Source organism: Kogia breviceps, chromosome 4 (genome assembly GCF_026419965.1).
Source record: "Kogia breviceps isolate mKogBre1 chromosome 4, mKogBre1 haplotype 1, whole genome shotgun sequence".
NCBI lineage: Eukaryota > Metazoa > Chordata > Mammalia > Artiodactyla > Physeteridae > Kogia > Kogia breviceps.
The window spans coordinates 157621529-157642760 of NC_081313.1; the positions used below are offsets into that span (position 1 = coordinate 157621529).

General features: G+C 36.2%; 1 protein-coding gene across 5 annotated transcripts in view; it reads right to left on the minus strand.

Moving 5' to 3' along the window:
- The window catches only part of GABRB2 (gamma-aminobutyric acid type A receptor subunit beta2), a 300505-nt gene that overhangs the window by 56546 nt on the left and 222727 nt on the right, over positions 1 to 21232 (minus strand). For 4 of the 5 annotated variants that reach the window (XM_067032264.1, XM_067032266.1, XM_067032263.1 and 1 more), the window contains exons 7-9: positions 13082 to 13219; positions 11349 to 11501; positions 7436 to 7680 (exon numbers count right to left, since the gene is read on the minus strand). In XM_067032264.1, coding sequence (XP_066888365.1) covers positions 7436 to 7680; positions 11349 to 11501; positions 13082 to 13219 — 536 coding nt within the window. Of the gene's footprint in view, positions 1 to 2900; positions 3015 to 7435; positions 7681 to 11348; positions 11502 to 13081; positions 13220 to 21232 lie in introns of all 5 variants that reach the window. The other variant, XM_059062684.2, reaches the window with a different exon arrangement.

A 21232-nucleotide genomic window follows, 5' to 3' on the forward strand; every position in this document is an offset into this window, starting at 1 on the left:
CTAACATTGGCCCTCCTTATGCATTTCTGTCTCTCTGCAGAGCTTCAGTTTTAGTTGGGTGTTGTTTTTGTTTTGCTTTTCCATTGTCATTTTATCCTTCACAGCTTTTGGACAGAGAAGAGGAAAACTGCACCTGGGTTTTTGGATTCTTATATCTCCATTTCTCTAACACTTTTCACAACAGAAAGCAGTTAGACATCAGTTTTCTGTTTTTTCATCATTTTAAGGGCTGGGTGATATGTGTGTGTGTGTGTGTGTGTGTGTGTGTGTGTGTGTGTGTGTGTGTGTGTGTACTGACACACTCTCATAGTAGGTATGTAAACTATAGTAGAACTTTTCTAGGGAACAATTTGGCAAAATGTATCACCATTTTAAAGCATATACTTTTTGTCTCAGAAATTTCACTTTAAGAAATATATTAGGAATCAATGGTGTGTACACATGTCAGCAGTGGGATACTTATTTTAGTTGTTTATAATCAAAAACCACTTAGAAACAATGCAAATGTCTAACAATAGATGCTTGTTATATAGATTATGGTATATACATTCAATAAAATATTTTGTAGTTGTTAGAAATGATGTATACTTATACTGATGCTTAAAGACACAAAAAAGGTAAGTAGAAAATAGCATACACACCATAGTAGAGCATAATTATTTCTATAAAAGTATGTCATTAAGTGTGAAAAAAGGACAATGCTAACAATGATTATATCTGGGTGTGGAGTACAGGTGGTTTTCATTGCCTTTGCATATTTTTTTTAAAAGACTGACCATGAATTAGTTTTACAATCATTAAACAGTAATAGAGATAAAAAAAGAAAAATTGAGAAAGATACACACTGCTACCATCTCCAGAATAATAGCAACAATTTATGGAGTGCTCTATGTCTGGTACTGTATAAGGCCCTTAACAAATTATCTCATTTAATTCTCTCAGTAGCTCCATGAAGCAAAATTTTATTGTTTCAGTTTTCAGCTGAGGAACTTGAAGGATGGAAAAGTTAAACATGTGTAATGTTACACAGCTCATAAAAGACCATGCCTGAAGGTGAACCCATTTCAGTCTGATTTTAACAGCTACCATCATCCCAGTGTATTCTATTGCCTCTGAGGATTGTCAAATACATTTCAATGCTTTTGCAGGTTACAGGTTTAACAGCTCATCATTCAAACTTTTTTTTAAATCATTCAAACTTTTGAATATTGGCCCTTATTTCATACTCTAAATACGAACTTAAAAGAGAATTAAAAAGACAGAGTAAAGACACACCCAACAAAGAAAAGTATAAATGCAGATGACATTAAGATTCATATTTCAATGTAAATCATTCTCTTTAACATAATGTTTTATGAAATAGAGAGAAAGAGTTCTTGACAAATGAGGGTCCAAATCATGGTACTGGAGAATATCATTAACTTTCAACCCATCTGCTGACAAGAACAACAGAGGCAAATTTTCTTTCAAATATTCTCATAATCTGAGGATTTTCCTGAATTTTCATGTAACTTTTACCCAGTCATAAACCAATCATGCAGTATACTCTGATTTTGATTGTGGAAAATACATTATTTTTCAACCATTTTCATCATAAACCCAAACTCCAACTGTCAGACATGTTTTCTTCTAAATGATTAGCATTCTACCCAGAATACTGCCCAATCAAATCAGTCTACTTCCATTTCAACAATAGTGGCTTCAGTTAAAAACAAGAACAGCAGCAACATCACAAATGAGATAGCCTGAGAGATAGTAGGAGATTGGGACTAAAATAGTGAGTAACAAAATTTCAAACATCTCTTCTCCTGGCATCTACCTAATACCATTTATCAGACTCATGCTACTTATAACACAACAAGTAATGAAGTTAAAAGAACAACTTACTTAAAATAGTAAAACAAACTAGCAATTTAAGAGGTTAACCATAACTGTTTCCCACCCCAAAGGCAATAACAATGAGGAATCAAGGAATTTGGGGTCAGAACCACAAAACTAAGGAAGAACATGACACTTCAAGATATAATAATGACAGCTTCTCTGGCATCAAGTCCTCATAGGAAAGATTCACAGCATTCAGTATCATTCACTGCCTCACCAAGAAATAGAATGAAAACAAATGAGAGGTAGGCAGTAGATGAAAATGTGGAATGGTGACGATCACCATCCTCCTCTTCCTCCTCCTCCTCCAGTTTGGCGGGCAATGTGAATGACAATTTGCCAATTAAGAAATGTAAACACATGAGGATTCAGAAACTAAACTCTAAGTTTTAGGCCACAATGGGCTTTCTTTGGAGTTCATTTAAGTCAAGAGCATTGTCAAGAAACAATCTCAATTATTGCCTCTTACCTATCATTATAACAACACTGGGCCTGCTGAGATAGTACTTATTTCTAAAATATAAATAACAATAAAGGAACAAGGACTTGATGCAAACATAACATTCTCAGACACAAATGAATGATCTAGGGCAGAAAATATAGGTTCCTGAATTCTGAACCAACCTATGGAAGGACTGTATAATTCTCCACCTATTCTACCAACCAAAAGAAACACAACAAGAAAACTAAGAAATGCCAGAGTATATAATGATACTCTATACTCTCAATACAAATGAAAAGAAGTCTCAAATTACGATCCACTTGGTTTCCTTCTTTAGCACAACAATAATGCATGAGTGGAACACCGAAGCTTAGGTTCAACATAACTACATTTAAAAAAAACAAACCCAGGAAAACCCCATTAGGGTCTCATGAAAACATTTAACGTATCCCCACGTCTCAGGATACAAGTCCATAGGTTATCTGCAAAAACGCCACACATTAATTTAAAGGGAACAACTAAACAAATTGGCTTCAACAGAAATACAAATAAATGGATTAAAAACTGGCTATCTAACCGTATACAGAGAGAAATCGTAATTGGTAGTCCGTCTAGTTGGGGAGAGGTTTCCAGTTGGGTCCCACAAGGATCGATATTGGGTCCCATTTTGATTAATATCTTTATAAAAAATCTGGAAGACAAAGTAGAGAATGTGCTAATTAAGTCGACTGATGCCACTAGATTAGAATTGGTGGTTAAAGTAAATTGGCTATAGATAAATGCTACTGGTCTCTAGAAAGACCGATGCTAACAGAGACTAAAACTTCTAAATAGCTCTTTTTGATGTATCACTTACAAAATCTAGTTTCAAGCACTAGACATAAATAAATTTAAAAGATCTTAGTGCTTTGCATAACCAAAAATTTAGGTGCAATGGATAAAGACAACACAGAGACTCTAACACCCATGAATGCAGAATAAAGGATGCCCCCCCAGTAGATCTTTCTGGTGCAGCTTTATTGGGAAAACTGGTGGTTGTGGGTCTCTCGATACAGTAAGGATATTGGAGGCATTTCAGATATGCAAGAATCAAGGTGGTGAAAAGACAGAAGTAACTAAAGTCTCAAATATATATACACCTAGTTATTGGCAGAAAAATAAACAAGAAAACAACATAAAGCTTAAAAGAAAAAAAAGGAGAGCTGCAAACTTGAAGGCATGGACAAGAAAAGTGGGAAAATTGATCAAGAGAAAATCCTATAAGGACACACACACACACACGCACACACACACACACACACACACACACACACACACACAAAATAGAAGAATGCAAGGTATAATAGGAGAGCTTTCCTAACACTAGAAAAAGAGACTGTAGCTTTTTAGCTACTCCTGAAAACACTTAGGAAAAATATTCAATAGAACTCTTACTGGTTTGAGGTTTATTTTTTAAAATCTTAGTAGTTAACAATTTAATTTGTCGCATGGAGACAACTGTGAAAGTAACAAGGCTTGTCAGCTATGGACTCGTGTGTAGACAGACGGGGTTTTTTAGGTGATATGAACTGAATATATAGACTAACCTGGAATCAGCTTTAAAATTTTATATTATTTTTTCACTTGCTTGCACAGAGGAATGTACATTGGATAACGACTAGAATACCTAGATCATCTCAGAAATCTTGTTAACTTTGCTATGCAACTTTGGATAGTTCACTTTCCTTCAGCGCCATAGTTTTTCCATCAGTTAAACGCCAGACTAAGAATTGTTTTAAGAGCTGCAGATAACTCTTGTTAAAATAAGAACTTACAGGAAACTCCATACAAGGAAGAGATTAGAAAAATGTGGAAGCATGCCTTTGAGCGACAGTGGGCTCCCACCTGGCTAGGCTTCCCATTTTCATCCCCCTCGCCCTCAGGACAGAGAACAGTTTAAAAATCACTTTAGACCATATGACATGCTGCTTCTGCCTCTAGGAAACTATCAATGGAACCAGAAAAAGTCAATCCCTCTCCTAGTGACTGATTGCTCCGGAGCATTCAACAATACTTTGTTGATTATATGTGCCTGATCTTTAAAAAAAAGAAAAATAACTGCAGAATTACAGTTAAAAAGAAGGAACATTCTTGATAAGAAATAGAGTGACATTATTCATGATGCCGACACAAAAGAAAGCATTGTGCAATCAGAGCCCTCTGTGGGTCTCCTCTAACCCTTCATTCTGTGCTTAAAAAAAAAAAAAAAAGGGAGCCTGGAATGTTAGATGGCTACCTTTAAAAAATCTAATCAACATGGCTGTAAGTATTCTGGCCTAAGAAATAATTGATGAAGTTTGTAGTTGGCTTGCTATCGATTTTACAGCTAATACCTGTTGAAAAATGATTTTGTTGCTTTGACTTTAAAACTTCCAAAGTGAAACATTCCTCTGTAGGTAATACTTTTTTAGGGATAGGACTGCATCCTACATACTAGATCATGTAAAATGCACAAGCAAGTATCACCAATAGGTCTGGAGACTGTAAATTTTATTTTGAAAAGTAATGTTTATCATTTATAATATTTTGTTAATATTTATCATTTACCTAGTGCTTATCATATACTGGGGACTATGCTATCTTCTACACATTATCATAACTTCATAATTTATGAGAGGAATTAACTCCATTTTACAGATGAGGAAACTAAAGGGTCAGAGAGGCTTTTTTTCCCCGCTATTATCACACAACTACTAAATGGAGGGTAAATATCAAACCTGACTGACTCTAAAATATCTGTTCAGAACTACTGTGCTAAATGATAACTCCTGATACCATGATGTTATGCACACTAATCAAAGAAAGAAGAGACTCCACTTGTGCTAAAGAGTTTTAAGAATAGGACACATATCTTATATTTTTCTCAAGTTTGAAATCAGAGGATTGGACTAGCATAGAGTTTTTTAACCTCAGCAGTACTGATGTTTTGGGCTGGATAATTGCTATGGGGAGGCTGTCCAATGCACTGTAGGATGTTTAGCAGCACGACTGGCCTCTACCCACTAGATACCAGTGGCAATCCCCTCCTCCTGGTTTTGATAATCCCAAACATCTACAGACATTGTCGATGATCCTCTGACGGGGGCGGGGGTGTGTGGTGGCAAAATGGCCTGTGATTTGAGAACCACTGTACTAGAAGAGTTCTGGTATCTTTTTTGTTCTCTCATTCTATGCTCTGAATTGTGGATTTCAGAGCATGTAGTTTTGCAGCACTATGGGGTACTTGCCCAGTGAACCATTCCCTACCTCCATCTCAGTACATTGAGTTTAAAACTACCTGAAGCTCTCCAGGTTCAGTCTGCTACAAAACTGTCACTCTCTGGTACTTAAATTTATTATGTAAATGAAAATTGGTATGAAAAAATAGGGTAGATGAAAGTGAAGAGAGATCAGATGTTAAGCCAGCTTTGCTTTAGGAAATTTATTGAGACTCATTTCAAACTGCTGTCCTAGGAGATCATTTTATTTATTAATTTTCTTTACTAAAGGTACTCTATCCGGAAAATTGTAAAATGGGTTTAAAAAGCATTCTCTATTTGACAGCCCAAGAGAGTCATAATGCTACCTTGGAATCTATTAATAGATTCCAATAAGTGAAACCTAGAGCACTGAAAGAGATTGACAACTTCCTAGACCCTGTGGTTCACTGGCTTATAAGGGCCATACTTAAAATTTGCATCATTATGAATATCATCTCCTGGGAAAGGAGTGCCTTTGATTAGAGAATAGTCGAAAATCGAATATCAGACCTATGGATATATGGAAAATATCAGTTAGTCAGAAGCTTTCATCGGGTTTGCTCCAAATAAAACTCAATGGCAGAGATTATTTATGGTGTATACCCTTGGAATTAAATTGAAGTTAGAAATATTAAAATGTAAATTCAATCATTATTGGATGGTTAACAATCCCAGATAGCTTAAAAGTATTACTATTTTCTTAGTTCCATCACTATGAACTTTTTACCAAATCCAACATTATGCACTACTTTATAAACACTATTTATGGCAGATATTAAAATAAGTCCTGTATTTTTTGTCTATTTTGAAGTGCCTAAATTTGCACTATGGGAAAATACATATGTAAATATTCTATTCAGTGCAGAAAGTTATATAACAGGAAGCCAGGTGAAGTCACATTTTGGGAGTAAAGATGGCTAGATCTATTGGAACTATTGTTGAAAGCCTCAAAATTGAGATTCTAAATCTTGAATGCAAAGAAGAATAATATTTGGAGAATTAAAAAAAATTATGATGCCCTGGCATACCCCAGGACAATCAAATCAGAATTTCTGGGGATGAAACCCAGGCTTCAGTATGTTTTAATGCTTTCCTAGTCATTTACTTGAGCACCCGAAGTTGAGAACCATTGCCTTCAAGAATAAATTGGATTTACAACTGTGTAGGAATTTTTCTTTGGCTATGCCTGTACTCAAACGCTTCAAGGATTTTAAGTAGTACTTGTGCAAGGCATTAAGTAATTATCTGTCACTTAAAAAGAAAGTTATTCTTTTTTTCCATTCCATTTCTTTTTTCTATCCATCTGATTACTTTAAGAACCAAGTCTCAGTTTGTTGCTGGTGAGTCTTTAGCACATGTCTGTACATGCTTATTTCCTTTTTAAATCAATGAGAATGCAGAGCTCAGGCCTAGAGCCTTTATCTAGTATATACCTAGAATTTAATAACATAGTTTCATTTTTATTTATACTTAAGATTATCTTCCAGCAAATAATACTGATTTAAGTGATATGAAATTTCCTTTTTTAAAATAAATTTAAATAAAGTGAGTAAATTTTAAAAAACATAAAGTAAATAATAGTACATATTATATTCATATATGGAAAAAAGTCACAAAGGTGGTTCTCAGATGACTATGGTTTGGGCCACCCTAGTGTTAAGGTAAAGGGCATCTAAATGTTGTACCAAAAGTTTGGGCCCTAATTGTGCCTCCATCACTAATTATCTCTTCCCTGGGCTTTGGTTTTCTCATTTGCTAACAAGGCCATGAACCTATATTGCAGGCATTCTTCTATGAGTTTAAGAAGCAAGGAGGGCTTGCCCTTTGAACTTACCTTGTTGACATCCAGACGCATCTTCTCATTGTTGGCACTGGCAGCCTTTTCAGCTGCTTTCTTTTGGCGTTGAGGTCCCCTCCCAAAAAAGATGTAGTTGACCAAAGCATATTCCAGAAGGGCCATGAAAACAAAGACAAAGCACCCCATCAGGTACATGTCAATGGCCTTTACATAAGGGATTTTAGGGAGAGTTTCCCGGAGGTGGGTATTGATAGTGGTCATTGTTAGGACAGTTGTAATTCCTGTAAAAAATGAAAGAGTTAGAGTAATAATGTTTGTATTTCCTTTCTGCTTTCATCATAGCTGGAAAGGTTAACTGTATTCTTTTACGTGTTTATAGATACTGCAAAATATATACCAGGCACTTATTATATAGCAGCCCTGTGATAGGCCCTGGCAATATGCATAAATCATTAATTTATAGTAAACATGAATCATTTGGGGGGCATTTCCTTTAATTACATTTTTTATTTATAGTTATGTATCTAGTGGGGGGCTACAGATGTGAATTAAATGCTATGATAGACGTGTGTAAGGTGAAAGTTGAGAATATGGAGAAGCTCCTAGTTTCGCCCATTATGTGGCAGGGAAAAGATCAGGAAATATAGACTTTGCAGCTGAGTCCTGAAGAATGAGTGGGAGTTACCCAGGCAAACAAAACCTAGAGGTCAAAAGGGATAGTAGACCTAAGGGCATTGGTGGTGGAGAGAGTTTTTTAATTTATTTATTTTTAAAATAAATTTATTTACTTCTTATTTTTTGCTGTGTTTGGTCTTTGTTGCTGTGCACGGGTTTTCTCTAGTTGTGGCAAGCAGATGCTACTCTGTTGCTGTGTGTGGCCTTCTCATTGTGGTGGCTTCTCTTGTTGCGGAGCACAGGCTCTAGGCGCACGGGCTTCAACAGTTGTGCCTCGCGGCTCTAGAGCGCAGGTTCAGTAATTGTGGCACACGGGCTTGTGGGATCTTCCCTGACCAGGGCTCGAACCCGTGTCCCCTGCACTGGCAGGTGGATTCTTAACCACTGTGTCACCAGGGAAGCCCGAGAGAGATTTTTTAAAGGGGTGCTTTGTGGGGGTGAAAGTACACAGCCCATCAAAAGAATCTCAAGAAACTCAATGTGGGTACATTACAGGATATGATGGGAAGAATGATGAGGAAAGTGGAGATAAAGGGCTGCATAATGGAAAGTTACATACACAGAGCCTAATGCAGAACTTGAACTTAAAATTGAAGGCAATGTGAGGCCACTGACCAGCTTCCAGTAGGGAGGTATCAGGGACAAACTGTGTTTAGGATGATCATGAGGGTAAGCATGCAAGACAGGAAACAGAATACCAGCTGAGAGTTTTTCAGAATAAGTAAGTGATGAAGGGGACATAAATTAAATTCACTGTAAAAGTACTGAAATCAATGAATGCATTAAAAAGATGATATGAACAATGATTGCAAAAAATATGGAAACTAGAGGTAGAGAGTAGCAGAGAAGCAGCTGTCTAGCCTTCGTGTTTCTGGGCTGGGAATGTAGGCACATAATGCACAGATAAATAATATAGAAGTATTACAAGACTCTGGGAAATGCCACACTATGTCAGATTATTACTATTAGTCCAGCTGAGGGAACATCTCCGACAGTGGGGAGTAGTTTCCCCAAAGCTGTAATTGGAGGGATAGACAGAGATATGCTGGGTAAAAGCACTGGGAGTCCGGAGTCCGGAGTTTGATAAGGTCCAGCTTTGTGGGAAAAGAGTGATATGAAAGCAGAGCTCCGAGGTCAAGATCACACAGATGGGAAGTTGCAGAGTCAAAATATGAACTGGGATCTCTCTGACTCAGAAACCTGTCCTTAAACACTACCCAATAACACAGACCAAAAGTTAATTTTCAATTCTATTTTTTAGGAACATATGTTTTCTGATTTAATTTTTTCTCTCTAATAAGATCATAATCTTTGCCTTACTTTTCTATATGCTCATGAAACAGATACAGAAAAAATAAATTTGAGCATCCAATTCTGAGCATGGCCAAAAAACTATGGTTATACTTTAGATCTAGGTATTTTATAGTTCTCACATCTTTTCTACATTAGTCATTTTGACACATTTTCCAATTTTACTTTTCTCTTCATTATTTCATCTAGAGCTTATCTTGGATGACATGAATATTACATGTATATTATAACACTGACAACACTGATTTTACTATTTATCTAAATCTCATGTTAAGGTGTTTCTGACCTAGTAATAAACTGCTCACATAAAAGACATTTGAAAATTTTCTTTCAAAAAGTAAATAACTTATGTATTATTTCTGTAATAGGCATCAAACTGATAACAGATTTTCATTTTGGAATAACAGGATATTTACAAATTCCATTCATTACTTTATTCAGCAGCTATTTACTGGACACCATTCACTGTGTGAGACATTACAGATATAATGGAAGCAAAATTAGATATGGACCTTCCTCCAAGGTATCTTCAGTACCATGAGGAAAAAGAACATCACAAACCAAATAAATATAAATTATAACTGTGGTTGGTCTCCAAGGTTGGTCTACAGTATTTTAAGAGAATATATCACAGGGGACTTGACTCAGTCCAGGAGGTAATTAATTCTCCTTCCATCCCTGAACCACCACAATCTAATCTCAACACAGCAGCCAAAGTTATCCCTTTGTATCTGAAATCATGACACTTCTTTGCTCAGTGTTGCTCTAATTTCACTCAGAATAAAAGCAAAACTTTTATTATGGCCCCTGGACCATTTCATCATCTTTTAGTTCCCTCTCCCTGACATTATCTCTACGCCTGAACTCACTCTGTATCTGCCTTACAGGCCACCTTGCTCACTTGCTTGGCATGTTTCTACCTGAGGGCCTTTTCATCAAGCTGGAATATTCTCATCCAGACATTTCTGTGACTCGATCTTCAAGTCTTTGTCCATTGGCAATCAATGAAGTCTACCCTGATTATTCTAAACTGTACCCCTAGTACACCCACCCCCTTACCTTGCTTATTTCCACTCTACAGGTTTACCATATTATATAATTTGCATGTTAAATGCAAAATAAATTTATTTTTTACCTTTTATTGCTGGAACATAACTTCCAGAAGGACACTGGCTTTATCTCCAGTGCCCAGTATGTTTGACACATAGTAGGTGTTCAAAAAATTTTTGTTGTATGAATAATGACTTTGCTAAGGAATTAATGATTTAATTGAGATATACTGGTGAAGCACTTAACTCAAAATTTAAAGGCATTAGTCAGAACTCAGAATAATAAAGATTGTATAAAAGGTCTTAAATTTACTATAACTGGAGTTAGCAACATAAAAATGTTCACGAAATACAATTTATTCTCTTCCTCTGGTGTTATGATGGAAAAACATCATGCATAAGATAAGTGATGCCATGGATGATTTCCCAATATTCTTACTTTGTTGTCTCCTGCCCTCTGCCACTCTATCCCAAAATCTTAGTTAAGACTTCAGAATTCTTTCTGCTCATTGATTTGTTGCACATTTCATTTCTTTGTTTCTTGTTCAGAATAAAAAAAAAAAAATTTTTTTTAAAAGATGGAAGAGAGCTCTTCCCAGGTAAGGAAACACAGATAAAAACTGAACAATTATCTAGCAATATTACCTGAACTATGCTTCAATAAAAATATCAAGCTGATGGGACTAATTTCATTACCGACAGCTATATAGTTAACTAATTTTGACATGAAAGAGTTTTAATTTGTGTTTAACTGAATTAACGCTGAATCAGATCACCCAACGTCTCATAGCCAAATTTTTATAATGTGCGCAGTCTGGTCTCGTCATGCATCGCAAATTCGAGGGTAAGGAAAGTGCACGCGCACTCACGCGCACACACAGGCACACTCCACAAGCAGTCAGACTGATGCCTACCTAATGCCACTCTTGCAGCTGAAGCATCATAATTAATCCAGAAGGAGACCCAGGAGAGGATAGTGATCAAGATAGATGGCATGTATGTTTGCAGGATAAAGTAACCAATGTTTCTCTTAAGCTTAAAGCTGAGGGACAACCTGGGATAGGAACCTAGAAAGACAATTTTAAAACATCATCATTATCAATCAATATTTATAGGATACTTTTCTTTTAAGGCCCATAAACAGTTTGTATATCTTTCCTAATCTCAATTTTAGCTCCTGGTGAAGCACACTTTCTTCTGCAAAAGTAGTCTGAGAAAACAGGGCTTTTTATTAGCAGGACTTACTCAGTGTTAAATATATTCCACACTCATCAGTAATTAAAAGAATTCCAGCTCTTCCTTCCTCAGCCTCCTACACTGAATCAAAGGTTCGCATTCTCTGCAACTGTGATGACAAGACAATTTGAGACAGTCCCCTTGTTCCCCCTTTAATTTGTATATAAGAATAAGGCTGCACACTCTGATTATAGGGAAAGAAATTTCTTCACAAGCTCCAGGATGCATTTTAAGGAGAGGATCAGTGGTGAGGCTGCAGTTAGTGCAGCAACTCCCTGAAGTTTTGCGAAGGTTTTCATGTGTATGCAGTATTTTTTCTAATTTCATTGCTTCCATCAAAGTTTTAAAAGGATTCCTGACCCACCAAAAGGTGGAGAGTCACTTTTCCTGAGCAATGTTTGAGGGAGATATAACTAAGGATCAGATTCTTGAAGCTGGGTCTTTTGATGGTAGGGACCTGGGGAATTACATTTTAAATGAGATATGTAACAGAATACAGTCTTATAACCTAAAAGAGTCACACTGATAAATTGTGTGTGTGTGGGGGGGGTGGGGGTGGGGGATATTCTTACTAACTGAAAGCCTTGTCTAGCCCTCTTGGGCTGAAGCAAGTATATTAATATTAAAGTAAAAATATTTTAAGTAGAAACTCACTTCCATAGTGTCTCAGGGGTTCAAAGAACCTCAAACCTAGGAAAAGTTTCTGTTGTTTTTTTTTGCAAAGCTGGAGGCTATTTTGTATTCTTGCTTGAAGTAGTTTTCAGGGACAGGAAGTGCCTGAGTCCTTAGCAGACAATTCAAAATCTACAGTTACTGTATTAGCTATTTCTGTGCTTCGGGAATTCATTTCAATAAGAAAAATATAAAGAGGGATATTTCTGTGGACTTATTATTTTTCTTTTAATGAGTATGGAGAAAATTACTGCATTCCTGGGCTTTTTTGTTAAAAATATGTGCTGATGAAAACAAGTCTGACCTCAATGCTGGAAGAATAAGAATGGTAAAGGTATCAGGATAATCTCAACATCTGGAAAAGCTTTTAGCTTCAAAACAGTAGGTAAAGCTACGTAAAGAAAGTCCTACCCTTTGAGAAAAATGTGAAGTCCTCCCACCCTACTGTGTTTAGAGAATTTCACTGTGGTCAGACTTGAGTGAACTATGACCTGGCTGTCCTCAGTATGCTTCAAAGAATTATGATAGTACATGAGAGACATTTGCTTTGCTGGGGGTGCCTACTTGAAAGTAAATGGATGGGTTCCAAATGGGCTTGCTGGGGAACTGAGCATTTTCAGCAAATCTAAGACTTCCAGCGTCTCCATCCTTCCCTGGGAACTGATCCTGATATAAGTGAACCCTTTTGGCAAAATGTAATAAAAGCCCTTTTCTCTTAACTATTTCCCCTGATACAAACCTGTGGAAAAAACAACCTTCTTGGTGATAAGTTTATAATCTACAATAGAGAACTGTGGAAGTTCAATCTTGGTTACTCCTGTTACTGCGTTATCATCCCCACGCCAGTAAAACTCAATGTCATCAGTTGTATATCCATCTGTAAAAGGAAACACACAAACACATATACAGATACACAAAACAAAAGACAAACAAAATAGAAAAAAATAACTGTTTAGGAAATGAACCGTATAAACGATAATAGCTACAGCTAAAGGTTATTACGTGTTAGGTATCACGCCAAACACCTTAAGTATATTACTATCTTTAATCCTCACAATAATCCCATTGGGGAAGTATAATTAGGCCCACATGAGGCAACAAAGGCTTAGAGAAATTAACAGCTTATATTAAGTCTTGTAACTAGGAAGTGGTATTGTTGGGACTTGAACCTAGGTTTATCTGATTATGAATCTCATTCTCTCAAACAGCATCACATTATCACATAACCCTTGATTGTACTCTAAGAGAAGACAAAAAAAGAGAAAAATCATTTAAGTTATCAGTACAGCATTAAATGGTACCAAACCCTCCCCCTGCCAATTCAAAATATCTGAATTACAAAATATTTGGATTTCAAGTCGGAAGAAAAGTGATTATGAAGAAGTGAGTCATTAATTTTTTAACATTCATAGACATGATCTCCAAATTTGATTTTGCAGCATATCTAAATCCCCCCCAAAATGCCCTAAAAATTCAAAACAACATAATTTCCAGCAGTTTTAAGGAGTAAGTACAAATGTAAAGTGTACACTGCAAATGCACAGTGCATTTAGGGGTCTGGCTACATTCATCCAACAATTACTTATTGAGCATCTACTATGCTTGTCAGTGCAGGTGCTGGGGATAGGACTCTGCACAATAAAAACATGACCTCTGTTATAATGATCCTTTCAATCCATGGGGTAGAGTGGGACAAACAAACATATTCTAATTAGTAAGCACACATATAACCACAGTGAATAAACACATTTTATATTGCAAACAATGCTGTACAGGGAAGCATGCAATGAAATCCAGTGAATACCAATATTTTACAAACTCATGCATCCCCCACAAATCCCCCCAAAAGCATTCATTATATTTGTATATCACATTTATCTCTTCAAAGAACACTTGCACCCAGATAGCTGAATCTTTACGAGTCTAGGAGGCAGGCAGCACAGAGAGTCTCCCCCAATTTCAAAAGCAATAAAACAAATGAGAAAACTGCTTAAGTTTCTATCTTTTGGCATGTAACTAGTTAGCGTAACACTGAGGATTTGAATATCAATTCTTTGATTCTTAGCTCTGGTGATTTCCAAAAAATCACATTTCTTCCAAAGAGAGAAAGTCAAATCTCCAAAACAGTGGAAGCAAATTATTTTTCAAATAACTACAATACCCTCAATTTGAGAATCTATATTAACCATAGCATAGCTCAGGCATTGTCTTAACTCTTCTAGAAATCTGAAGTCCTCTTTATTCAAAAGATTAGCCATCTTTATCTGATAATAGATACAGAGTTTTTTTGGAAGAGTTTTTGAGAACTTGAACTTGCAGTTCCCTAGCGATAGGCTTTTGGATAATAGCTAATGATTTTCAAAAGGGTATTTACTTGCAAACATCATAAATTGTAATAAAGATGGTGGAGTTTAAATAGATTATAGACCACCGACATTTTTATTAGCATGATCTCATTTAGAGCCTTTGTTTTGTTAGACAATGACTTTCTTCAGATAAAACTTAGATTTAAAAGTAAATTACTCTTGGCTTTAAAGGAAACCCCAGGTATTAAGTGAATGACACAGCAAGCTAATTCTCAGATAAGAGCTCTCACTCCTTATTAATCTACTCCATTAATATTCGTTACCTAAACCTAAGAACTCAGGTGTCTGTCCCAAAGTACAACTGCTCTTTTTCTAAGATGGCAACTTTCTTAATGTGGCCATGGGAACTCTCATAGTACAGAACTTCAACTCAAATTGAGTCCCATTTGTCGTTGGTTAACTGTACACATCTCTCAGTTATGAAATTGTTTAGAGTCAATGACAACCCCACCTTTCATAAAACAGTTTAAAATAACAAAAGAGGGTCAACTTACTCCTAGAATCAAGCAAGATATTTTAAAATATATTGTAAAATTGAATCTGTGTATAAACAAAAAAAGGTATTTATGAAACAAGGAGGCAATAGTTTTCTAGAATGCAGCCATCTTTGAAAGGAGAGAACGAGAGAAAAGTCAACTCACTACTGCCAACAGAGGACTAAGTATAAACTAGTGAAAAGTGTGTTTCTGGTCCTCCAGCTTCCTTCCCTCAATATTTACCTTCTTTTGTTCATCACAACAAATCTTGTAAATCTTGTAACAGAAGCTGTCTGTAGGCAGAGGCATGGGAATATCAATGGCATTTCAATACAGCGGTAGAGGAGATGCCTAATGGGTACTTAATAGGTAGCAACATTATAATAAAATAGACTTTTGTCAAAAAGCCAGATATTTGACACAGTGCTTGATAGACAATACCTGGCAGAGAATAGGTACTTGGGATAAATTATTGAATTAATACAACAATTATTTAATACACATGTGGATTTGGACAATGGTTGTTTATCCAGATGCTAACAATACGAAGGTATTCATCATGTTAATATCTCTGTCTCTTGCTCCTAGCACAGTACCTGGCACATAGTAGGCATTAAATAAATATCTTCTGAGTGAATTCAAAAAAATTCACCCAATGATAACATAACCCTTGAGAATAATCCAAAAATCCTTCATTATATATTTTTCCTTATGTATTAGTTGGGCAAGTTACCTAAGCTCTCTGTCCTCCATTTTCTCATCTGAAAATTGGGATAATAATAGTAATAGCTACTTCACAGAGCAGTCATGCCAGAAAAATAAGTTGTTCCTTGTAAAATAATTTAGAAAAGTAACTGGTAGATAGCACTCAAAAAGTTTAGCTAATACTTTCTTTTTAAATAAGAATTATTTACCATTGCAACAAAAAGAATAAAACACCTAGGAATAAGCCTACCTAAGGAGACAAAAGACCTGTATGCAGAAAACTATAAAACACTGATGAAAGAAATTAAAGATGATACAAATAGATGGAGAGATATACTATGTCCTTGGACTGGAAGAATCAGCATTGTGAAAATGACTCTACTACCCAAAGCAATCTACAGATTCAATACAATCCTTATCAAATTACCAATGGCAGTTTTTACAGAACTAGAAAAAAAAAATCTTAAAATTCGTATGGAGACACAAAAGACTCTGAATAGCCAAAGCAGTCTTGAGAAAGAAAAATGGAGCTGGAGGAATCAGGCTCCCTCACTTCAGACTCTACTATACTATACTATACTACAAAGACAGTATGGTACTGGCACAAAAACAGAAATATAGATCAATGGAACAGGATAGAAAGCTCAGAGATAAACCTACGCACCTATGGTCAACTATTTTATGAGAAAGAAGGCAGAATATACAATGGAGAGAAGACAGCCTCTTCAATAAGTGGTGCTGGGAAAACTGGACAGCTACATGTAAAAGAATGAAATTAGAACACTCCCTAACACTATATGCAAAAATAAACTCAAAATGGATTGAAGACCTAAATGTAAGGGCAAACACTATCAAACTCTTAGAGGAAAACATAGGAAGAACACTCTATGACATAAATAACAGCAAGATGCTTTTTGACCCATGTCCTAGAGAAATGGAAATAAAAACAAAAAATAAAAAATGGGACTTAATGAAACTTCAAAGCTTTTGCACAGCAAAGGAAACCATAAACAAGATGAAAAGACAACCCTTAGAATGGGAGAAAATATTTGCAAATGAAGCAACGGACAAAGGATTAATCTCCAAAATTTACAAGCAGCTCATGCAGCTCAATAACAATAAAACAAACAACCCAATCCAAAAATGGGCAGAAGACCTAAATAGACATTTCTCCAAAGAAGACAAACAGATTGCCAACAAACACATGAAAGAATGATCAACATCATTAATCATCAGAGAAATGCAGATCAAAACTACAATGAGATATCATCTTACACCAGTCAGAATGGCCATCATCAAAAGCTCTAGAAACAATAAATTCTGGAGAGGGTGTGGAGAAAAGGGAACCCTCTTGAACTATTGGTGGGAATGTAAATTGATACAGTCACTGTGGAGAATAGTATGGAGGTTCCTTTAAAAACTAAAAATAGAACTAGCATAGGACCCAGCAATCCCACTACTGGGCATATACCCTGAGAAAACCATAATTCAGAAAGAGTCATGTACCACAATGTTCATTGTAGCTCTACTTACAATAGCCAGGACATGGAAGCAACCTAAGTGTCCATCGACAGATGAATGGATAAAGAAGATGTGGCACATATATACAATGGAATATTACTCAGCCATAAAAAGAAACAAAATTGGGTTATTTGTAGTGAGGTGGATGGACCATAGCGCCTTTCATACAGAGTGAACTAAGTCAGAAAGAGAAAAACAAATACCGTATGTTGACATATATATGGAATCTAAAAAAAAAAATGGTCATGAAGAACCTAGGGGCAGGATGGGAATAAAGACACAGACCTACCAGAGAATAGAGTTGATGACACAGGGAGGGGGAAGGGTAAGCTGGGACAAAGTGAGAGACTGGGATGGACATATATACACTACCAAATGTAAAACCCATAGCTAGTGGAAAGTAGCAGCATAGCACAGGAAGATCAGCTCAGTGCTTTGTGACAACCTAGAGGGGTGGGATAGGGAAGGTGGGAGGGAGGGAGATGCAAGAGGGAAGAGATATGGGGATATATGTATATGTATAGCTGATTCACTTTGTTATAAAGCAGAAACTAACCACCATTGTAAAACAATTATACTCCATTAAAGATGTTAAAAAAAATCCTATAATAAACTGTAATGGAAAAGAATATATAAAAAAAGAATGTATATATATGTGTGTGTGTGTGTGTGTGTGTGTGTGTGTGTGTGTGTAACTGAATCACTTTTCCGTATAGCAGAAACTAACATTGTAAATCAACTATACTTCAATAAAAAAATTAAGAAAACAAACAAAACAAAACAAAAAGAATCTGCCTGCCGATGCTGGGCACATGGGTTCGATCCCTGGTCCGGGAAGATCTTACATGCCACAGAGCAACTAAGCCCATGAGCCACAACTACTGAACCTGTGCTCTAGAGCCCGTGAGCCACAACTACTGAAGCTGACGCATCTAGAGCCTGTGCTCTGCAACAAGAGAAGACACTGCAATGAGAAGCCTGTGCACCCCAACAACGAGTAGATGAGTAGCCCCCACTTGCCACAACTAGAGAAAGCCCACACACAGTAATGAAGACTCAACACAGCCAAAAATAAATAATTAATTAATTTTAAAAATAATTAAAATAAAAAATAGAGAAATGCAAATCAAAACTACAATGAGGTATCACCTTACACCAGTCAGAATGATCATCATCAGAAAATCTACAAACAATAAATGCTGGAGAGGGTGTGGAGAAAAGGGAACCCTCTTGCACCGTTCGTGAGAATGTACATTGATACAGCCACTATGGAGAACAGTATGGATGTTCCTTAAAAAACTAAAAGCAGTACTACCATATGACCCAGCAATCTCACTACTGGGCATATACCCTGAGAAAACCATAATTCAAAAAGACACATGTATACCAATGTTCATTGAAGCACTATTCACAATAGCCAGGACATGGAAACAACCTAAATGTCCATTGACAGATGAATGAATAAAGATGTGGTACATATATATAATGGAATATTACTCAGCCATAAAAGAAATGAAATGGGGTCATTTGTTGAGATGTGGATGGACCTAGACTCTGTCATACAGAGTGAAGTAAGTCAGAAAGGGAAAAACAAATATAGTATGTTAATGCATGTATGTGGAATCTAGAAAAATGGTACAGATGAACCTTATTTGCAGGGCAGGAATAGAAAGGCAGATGTAGAGAACGGATGTGTGGACATGGGGGAGCGGAAGGGGAGGGTGGGATGAATTGGGAGATTAGGTTTGACATGAATACACTACCATGTGTTAAATAGATAGCTAGTGGGAACTTGCTGTACCGGGAGGTCAGCTTGGTGCTCTGTGATGGCCTAGTTGGGTGGCATGGGGGTGAGGGAGGGAGGTCCAAGAAGGAGGGGATATGTGTATGCATATGGCTGATTCACTTCGCTGTGCAGCAGAAACTAACACAACATTGTAAAGCAATTATACTCCAATTAAAAAAAACACATTTGAAGGTTATTTTGATGTCTATGATTTTGGAATCTGACATAATGGAGCAGGATATTGTATATGCTCCTTGGCTACTGCTGGTTTTAAAAACCTCAGTCTTCTTGACTTCATTTTGGGTTAACCAAGGATAGAATGTTGCAAATGGAAAGCAAGTATATGCTCTTGCATCATTGATTTCTGTAGATGAAAGACCAACAATCTGTGTTGATGTCTATGATTGTGGAATCTGACACAATGGAGCAGGATATTGTATATGCTCCTTGGCTACTGCTGGTTTTAAAAACCTCAGTCTTCTTGACTTCATTTTGGGTTAACCAAGGATAGAATGTTGCAAATGGAAAGCAAGTATATGCTCTTGCATCATCGATTTCTGTAGATGAAAGACCAACAATCCATAACAGTGCAGGGTGGTCAAGTTCAAAAGCCAGCTCAATATACTGTGTAGGATTAGCTGGAAGCAGACCTAGTTTTCTTCTTTTCTTTGAATTTTCTCTCAAGGAATATTTAGCGGTCTCTCAATGTAATTAAAAAATAAAACATATGCAAATACATATGACCTGACTTTACATCTTTCATAATAATAATGAGTAAAAAATGATATCTTTTAAAAGGTATCAGAAGGAGGAGATACACTGAAGCTCCTCATTAATGTCTTGCAAAATAAATTCATCTTTTATATTTTATTCATGGGATTCCAGAAACTAAGTGATTAAATTATATTGTATTGTTATCATTAAAAACATAACCCACATCAATTCAATTGGCCTATGAATAAACCAAAACACAAATTTATTGGAATTTACCTGGAGGAATTAAAACTGCATGAAATGTTACAAAACCCTGATCAGGAAGGATAAATATGTAAATTTATAAATGTGTATAAGACACAAATGATAGATATTGGTAAATACATGTACTATATGAGATCTAAGGAGCAAAAATGCCATTTTAAAAACATTTACATAATAATTGAACAGGTTCTCATAACTGTTACGTATCTTATTACATAACATGGCATTTAAACAAGTTTTTTTCTCACTTTAGTGATAGTTCACATGTTTGTTTTGTTATCTACTAAGCAAATGTTACATTTTAGAAGGATATTACTAAGCAAAAAATATGAACCTGTACAAAGATATTAAACAGGGGAGGCCGATGAGAACATTTTAGAAGAATTAACTGAATTATCAATGCTACCATATTTTTTCCTAGTGGAAAATTAAAGTGACTTATTATTCTCCTGTTATTTATTTACACTTTGCTCCTCAATTGGACTGTTAAATGTTCTCTGGTATTTACATTTTCTGTCTCCCATTGTATCAACACAGCAATAGTAACATAGTATAACTGACCTTTAAACAACATGGTTTGAACTGCATGGGCCCACTCATACAAGGATTTTCTTCAATAGGAAATACTACAGTACTACACGATCCACGGTTGGTTGAATCCATGGATGTGGAACTGTGGAGGCAGAAGAACGTGGATATGGAGAGCTGACTGTAAATTAGAAGGGGATTTTCGACTGTGTTGATGGTTGGGCCCGTAACAGCTACATTGTTCAACGGTCAACTGTACTGCCATTTACAATAAGAACAAGAATGCAAACATTTTTTTCATGACTAACTCAGTGACCACGATTAGAAGCCTCCACAATCAGAATGGACTCCACTCCATGAAGAGGCCTGTATGTAAGTGCAAAGGTGCAAGACTGAGTACAGTCAATGCCAATTAAAGTTACAGGGATTTTTCAAGAGGGAGAGAAACTCATTTGTCAGCCACGACTCTTTAAATTCAGCAATGAAAGTGTTCCAAAGACACTCTGAGTGATTGCTCTGACTCCTGAATT